Source organism: Sceloporus occidentalis, unplaced genomic scaffold, assembly GCF_023333645.1.
Source record: "Sceloporus occidentalis isolate IW3139 unplaced genomic scaffold, rSceOcc1.0.p SCAF_61, whole genome shotgun sequence".
NCBI lineage: Eukaryota > Metazoa > Chordata > Lepidosauria > Squamata > Phrynosomatidae > Sceloporus > Sceloporus occidentalis.
The window spans coordinates 342,385-350,428 of record NW_028317041.1 but is presented as its reverse complement, the minus strand read 5'-3'; the positions used below and the strand labels follow the sequence as shown (position 1 = coordinate 350,428).

At 40.4% G+C, this 8,044-nt stretch overlaps 1 protein-coding gene across 1 annotated transcript; it reads left to right on the top strand.

The window, feature by feature from the left end:
* The first annotated feature begins 469 nt into the window (after window positions 1–469).
* On the top strand, window positions 470–2,761 carry LOC149287381 (toll-like receptor 2 type-2). The gene has a single exon (XM_089492890.1). It carries the CDS (start codon window positions 470–472, stop codon window positions 2,759–2,761), a length of 2,292 nt encoding a protein of 763 aa, XP_089349016.1.
* The last annotated feature ends 5,283 nt before the right edge of the window (window positions 2,762–8,044 follow it).

The following is an 8,044-nucleotide window of genomic DNA, read 5'->3' as shown; positions in this document are numbered from 1 at the left end:
CCCCACAATGTCGCTCATTTGGGGTTACACAATGCTCGTGGTGAGCAACACTTGGAGGTGAATGAATTACAACTAACTTGTATCTTCTGTGTGTGTGTGTGTGTATAACTCTCATATAAATAACTACTATGGGGACCTCATTCCCATAGTAGGTTCTTCCTACTGATGCTGTGCATTTTCTGAATGATTACTAAAGTGGCTGAATTGTTCCAGAACCTGGTCTGCATTGTGCAGAGAATGCATTAGCAAAGATAAGGCAGGTTAAGCTAATTTCTGTAACTGTCACAAAACACTGGATGTTAGGCAATTATTTCAAGATGTGCTTAAAAAAAATCTATTTTATGTTACTATCAACAATCAATTCACAATGTATTTCCTATTCTCTATCTTTTGTAGGCATCAGAACACCATGATGTATTATATCTGTAAAATTGTCATCATCTATTCACTGGTGATCATTTCAGAAGCAATGGCGACCTGCATCTGTGACAGTAAGAGTTTCTGTGATTGCTCCTCAAGGAACCTAACATCTGTGCCATCAGGATTGCCAAGAGACATAAAGGGTCTAGATTTATCAAACAACAAAATCCAGATCTTGAGTGAGACTGATCTAGAACCCTATGAATATCTGGAAATACTTTGTCTGGAACATAATGAAATCCACACTATAAGCGATTTCGCTTTTCACCCACTAGGAAACCTAAAAGATTTGGATTTATCATATAATAAGTTGACAAACTTGTCATCTGCCTGGTATAGCAACCTTCACATGTTAACACGTTTAAATATCATGGGCAACCTCTACTCAACACTTGGTTACTCTCCTCTGTTCACCAGTCTTACCTCTCTGATATCTTTAAAAGTTGGAAATCCGGATTTAATTTCTATTGAAAAGAAAAATTTTGATGGCCTAGAGAGCTTGAAGGAATTTCACTTAAATATTCCCAACCTAAAAGTGTATGAAAATAGAAGCTTGGAAGGAGTAAAGGATATTGGGCACATTATTTTGAATGTCAACAAAACATTTTTACATGTTTTAATGAGTGATCTTGTATTTTCAGTGACGGTTTTAGAAATAAAAAACATGTCACTCCTCGTTCCCGATGATGTAAGTGCCTTTGGCCTTTTCAATAAAACTCGGGTTAGAAGATTAATATTTAAAAACTGCGTTATTACTGATAAAAGCAGTGCAAGGTTATTTGAACTCATTCAGCATTATCAAGATATTACCGATTTCATTCTAGAGGACAGTGAGTTACTTGGAACAGGTCATGGTGATCCACTTCTTCACAATGATAATAGCTCCATCACAACAGTCATTATTCAAAATTTGAATATACCAAATTTTTATCTGTTTTCCGACCTGCGCTTTTTCTACAAAGTTGTAAAACATCTTAAAAGTATTACATGCACCGGAACAAAAGTTTTCCTAATTCCTTGTAATTTTTCCCGATCCTTTTTATCAATGGAATACTTGGATGTTAGTGGTAATTTGCTGACAGATATCTTCTTAGCAAGTTCGTCCTGTTTTCTTGAAAGAGGTGGTGCCTGGCCCATGTTGAGAACCTTAAATGTGAGTAAAAATCTACTCTCACATCTACCTTTTGTTGCACAAATGCTCTCTGGCCAGCAGTACCTAACTAACCTTGATCTAAGTCAAAATAAGTTTGGTGATTCAACACAGTCCGCGTGTAAATGGTCTGCTGGACTCATGTCTTTGAACTTATCAAACTGCCAGATAAAACATATCAGTGACTGCCTTCCCGCCACTTTGGAAATTTTGGATCTAAGTTATAATTATCTCACGACATTTGTGACTGAATTACCATTTTTAAAAGAACTTCATCTAACTAACAACAGGTTAGCCAAATTGCCGGTTAACGCACGCTTGCCAAGATTAATGATGTTATTCATCAGGACAAACAAATTGAGCCATTTCTACGAGTCAGATTTAAATTATTTCCCTCAATTGACAATGTTAGACGCTAGGGACAACAATTACGACTGTTCCTGTGAATTCTTAGATTACGTCCAGTTCCATTCGGACTTGCTTTTGGGATGGCCGGCCAATTACATTTGCGACTCACCTACTTCAGTCAGAAACAAAAGAATACAAGATGCAAAGCTTCCCATTCTGAAGTGTCATAAAGTATTGTTTGTGACATTGTCTTGTATTACCCTGATTATTCTCATAGCTGTTGTGGTGGCACTTTGTTATTTCTTTCACTTAATATGGTATGTGAAGATGACTTGGGCCTGGTTGCAGGCTAAAAGGAAGCCTTTGAAGACAACCGAGAGAGAAATGTGCTACAATGCTTTTATTTCCTACAGTGAAATGGATTCTGAATGGGTTGAGAACATGATGGTAGAAGAGTTAGAAAATACCACCCCACCCCTGAGACTGTGCCTTCACAAGCGTGACTTTACACCCGGCAAGTGGATCATTGATAATATTATTGATGCAATGGAGAAAAGTTACAAAACATTATTCATCTTGTCAGAACACTTTGTCCAGAGTGAATGGTGCAAGTATGAGCTGGAGTTTTCTCATTTTCGACTTTTTGATGAAAACAGTGACACGGCGATTTTAATTATTTTGGAACCCATGGAAAAAGAAAGTATCCCAAAAAGGTTCTATAAGTTAAGGAAACTCATGAACACAAGGACCTATATGGAGTGGCCTACAGATGAAGAACAACAAAGATATTTCTGGCAAAACCTGAAAACGGCTTTGCAAATAGAGACATATGAGGATGCATGAACAAGGGAAATGTGGCACTTTATGGCATGGTGTCACCTGACACATTATTCTACATTGTGTATACATATGGGAGCAGCTCTGTGTGTGTATATATTATACTGGCTATATATGTTAGGGTTGTCAAGTGGTCAGTATTTGACCAGTTTGATTTTGTTTCTAAAGCTCTAGCCGGTTGGATACTTTGGAACATTTTTTTTTCCCGCAGAGAGAAGGCTGTTTTCATAAAATTGGTCTCCCCTCTGCTAGCAGAAACTACATTGCTGTACTTTTACTGCCAGAGAGTGTAACAGCTCACATGGAGCAGACAGCCCCAGCAGTCCTGCTTTGCACGAGAGACCCCTGATTTTTCCCTCTATCCCGCTGAACTGTACCTCTGTCCAGCTTTTTGGGACAGAGGTAGAGCTCGGCATGACAGCGGGATCCAAGACCGCAATCCCACAGTTCTGAAAACATTCTCCAGTGTCATACATGATCGTGCACATGCAGAAAGCACTACTGAGCCCCTGACATCCCAATCCAGGGAGGGAGAAAGTTGGGAAGAATGATGCTGTGTTGAACTGGTTTATTACTTTTTGGAATTTGCCAACTCTAATATCTATAGAAAAAAATCTATGTTGTAAAAATGTGACAGTGTATTCTAATGCTTAGAGCATAGTAATTGTCAGCGTATCCCTCCTCTTTGTCCTGTTATTCTCATTATTAAATTTGTGCAACTTGTTTGGTAACTGATGCAGAAGTCAGGATGTTTTCATAGCCGTACCATTAATCTCACTTGCAACCATTTGCATACAAACAATCTAAATTGTAGTGCCAATTATTTATATTTCAGCATGATAATTGTATAGAGAATTGTTAGATGCATGTAACACATAGCTTCTTTGCATCAAAGATTGTTTTTCTATCTCCTGTTTTTTAGTAAAGATTTTTATACATGCACTAGACCCTGTAGTGTGCGTCAATATTTGTGCATTTAGGTAATACATGTGTGTTGATTAAGCATAACTTTAAACTTCCAACTCATGACAAATCCCACATAGGGCAAAGTCCTTAAGATGTCCCAGCTAGACATGAAAAGCCAGAGATGGCCAAAAGGTCATTGACAACAGTGTGAATTTGGTGGAAACCCCCATATTGCATAATATACACATTAATTACAGATTCATCCAAAAGACTGAGGGCAGTCCCATCCTCCCTTCTATAACCCTTGGTTTTAAGACCATTTCCTTCCTAAAGTCTTCCACCCAATCTACAATGACTTGAATCCTGGGCCCAGTGAATGATATTCCATCCCTAGTCAACTGGCTCTTTCATTAATGATTTCCCATGTAGTCAAGCTGAGGTCTTAATGCTAACCAGGGGCATAACTAGAAACGGGGCCCTGGTGTGACATGCTGGTAGAATGGGCAAGGGGCAAAGAAGGTACAAACCAGTTGTGTGGGGGTAATGATGGCAAAGACCAGCTGTTGAATTTGCCCGGCCCCCCAACTTCAACAGCTGGTCTTTGCCATCATTTCCCCCACACAACTGGTTTGTGCCTTCTTTGCTCCTTGCCCATTCTTCCAGCATACACACTTACACAAATCACACAACTTACTCATACTCACTAACACACACTCCATCTCACCTCACTTGCGCAATTACACATCCATGCTCACACACAAACATACACAATTACACATCCATGCTCATACACATACACAATTATACATCCATGCTCATACAAACACATGTATGCTCTCACACACACACAGACACAGACGTACATGGCATGTGACCCCGATACATTCCTGTCTCCCCGTGCTGGATCAAAATAGTTTAGAAAGGGCCCTTCCAGCCTGGACCACACTGATCCATGTCAGAAGGGCCCTTTCTAAACTATTTTGAACTGGTACGATGAGACAAGAAGAAGGGGTCGCAGGCTGGCACACTGAAAAAAAGGGGATTAGACATTATGGCACATCCAGCTATCCACCTTTCCACCTGTAAATAAAATCAATAACATTTGCACACAAAATAATACACAAATAAAACACAAAAAATAATAAGAAAAAAAATACACTACCCACATTTTTTTTGAAATGGGCTGATGCTAGCCTTGTTTTTGTGAATTACAACCCCCATCACTTTTTGCCAAGCTGATCTACTGTGATGGGAGTTGTGGCCCATAAAGGTTGGTACACGAGAAAAGCAAAAGGCTGGCAGTTGCATGTAATCTGTGCAAACAATCCTTAAATAAAACATGGAACGTTTAGTGAAAGAAGGAACGTAAATTAATATAACGGTTCTTTTTGCCAGGGATTGCTTCTAGTGGAATACCCTAGCTTGTCTTCTTTATGAATATACATACTTGTGCTAAACAGTCCTAAATGAGACATAGGCATCACAAAATAAAATTTGGAAAAGGGAATGGGCATGTTATGCCCAGGGCCGGCCCAAGGCAAAATGCCGCCTGGGGCGAATTTTAAAATGCCGCCCCCCCCCTTATCTACCCTTCCTCTCCCTCCGTCCCTGTCGCCCCCCCCCCGGTACTTACCTTTCAGCAGTCTTGCAGCAGAGGAGAGAGAGAGGGGCGCCGAGCGGGTACTGACAGCTTGGTAAACGAAAACCACTCGGCGCCCCTTTCTCTCTCTTTCGCTTAAAAAAAAAAAAAAAAAAAAGGGCTTGGGGCGGTTAAGTGCCGCCCCTTCAAAAGTGCCGCCTGGAGCGGTTGCCCCACTCGGCTCCATTGTCGGGCCGGCCCTGGTTGTGCCATGTAACTTCCAAACCCATGAACAAACATATTCATGTGGGGTATTTCTGTAATCTGGAGATGCAGCTAAATACATTTAGGTGGGTTTCTGCAGTTATATGTAATCTGTGCAAACAATCCTAAGAAACATGGAAAGTTTTGGTGAAAAAATTAACATTACTACTCCCTTTTCAAGGGTTTGGTGACCAACTGGTTGCATGATGTGTCCAAATGCTCCTAGTGAAATACCTTCTCTAATGTCTTCTCTATAATAATATAGACTTTTGTGTGTTTTGAGCTGATGGGTTGACAACTAGTCCCAAATGAGACATAGTCTTCACCACAGAAAAAAAAAATGTCAAGTTTGGAAAGGGGAACAGGCATGTTTCATTTTGTAAACTTCCACAAAACATTTTTAAAAATATGCATGTCTAGACTCTTACATTAATGTAACTAAACTGGTTTGGGACCATTTTCATAGTAAAATATTAGGTTTTTTTCTCCAAAAGTTATTTTAATGTATTATTCATACTAAACATTGGACTATACATCTAAAAATTGCATCAATAGAAAGCTCTATCTGTCCTTGAAAAAAAACAATATAATATATAACAATATAATATATAATTTATGTGGGTGCACAAAAAATTAAAAAGGAGAACAATGGCTAAGGAAACAGTGTAAAAATGCTGAAAGTCTCTTTTTTGGGCATGAAACATCCTCAGTAAAGAAGGGGTTAATAGATAGTATGGATACATACATATAAATGCAACACGTCTAAATGTTCCAGTTAGATAAAATTTGCTACTTAATCTGCAGACACAATAGGTAATGGAAATACGTGGTTTAAACTATATACACCAAACATTACTGATAAAAAGCATAAATGAGCATACGAGAGAATATATCATATTTAACATAAACCAAGAAGCATTTAAACAAGAATGAGTAGAAACTTAGTTCTATTGGTTATGGTGAGTGGTAGCAGTAATGTTATAGTGCTTCACTGCCCTCTCCTGGATATCTAGGAGTAAGCATGTCCTTTCAATATAATATGCCAGCGTTGATTTTTTTTTTTATGTCATTAATGATGTAATACAAGTGTCTTTGGAAATCTAGGAAGAGGCTAGTATGAACACACACACACATACGCATATATACACACTCACTGGTCACTTTATTTGGACACCTTGCTAGTACTGGGTTGGGACCCCCTTTTGCCTTCAGAACTGCCCTCATTCTTTGTGGCATACTTTCTACAAGGTGCTGGAAACATTCTTCAGAGATTTTGGTCCATATGGATATTATGGCATCACGCAGTTGTTGCAGATTTGTCAGCTGCACATCCATGATGCAAATCTCCCGTTCCACCATATCCCAAAGGTGCTCTATTGGATTGAGATCTGGTGACTGTGGAGGCCATTGGAGTATAATGAACTCATTGTCATGTCCAAGAAACCAGTTTCAGATAATGTGAGCTTTGTGACAGGGTGCATTATCCTGCTGGAAGTAGCATCAGAAGATGGGTACACTGTGGTCATAAAGGGATGGACATGGTCGGCAACAATACTCAGGTAGGCTGTCGCGTTTAAATTACGCTCAATTGGTTCTAAGGGGCCCAAAGTCTGTAAAGAAAATGTCCCCCACACCATTACACCACCACCACCCTGAACCATTGATTCAAGACAGGATGGATCGATGCTTTCATGTTGTTCACGCCAAAATCTGACCCTGCCATCTGAATGTTGCAGCTGGAATCGAGACTCATCAGACCAGGCAACGCTCTTCCAGTCTTCCATTGTCCAATTTTGGTGAGCCTGTGGAATTGTAGCCTCAGTTTCCTGTTCTTAGCTGACAGGAGTGGCACCCATTATAGTTTGCTGCTGCTGTAGTCCATCTGCTTCAAGGTTCGACGTGTTGTGCATTCAGAGATGGTATTCTGCATCCCTTGGTTGTAACGAGTGGTTATCTGAGTTACTGTTGCCTTTCTGTCATCTCAAACCAGTCTGCCCATTCTCCTCTGTCTTCTGACAGTAAGTGTATATATATATATATATATATATATATATATATATATATATATATGTGATGGAAACAACCTGTACCCCGGCTGGGTACTCCCGCCAATCGTTGCTTCCAGAGATTAACCCCTTCACCGCCAGAACCAGCGTTGCAGAGAGAAGGGACTGCTTTACCACTGTGGCTAGCCGAAGCTCAGCTATACCTTGGGGCTATTGTCCTGAAAAGGACAATAAGCGATCATAGCAGAGGACACAGCTCTTCAGGAACCTCAGCGGCACCGTAGTATACGGAAGTATATATATATATATAGCAATGCAGCGCTTTACCGCCCTGATAAGGGCAGCACAGAGGCTTACCTTAATAACAAGACAGGACTCGTAGTGAGGTAAAACAGGGACTCTTTACTCGGACTCGGCGAGGTAGTCGGACGCGGCCCGCTCTCCTGGAAGTCCCTTCGGCTGGGAATCTACAGGCGGCTCCCTCCCCGGACCACCCCTGGTCGGCACCCCCACCACCCGTGGGGTATCTCCATA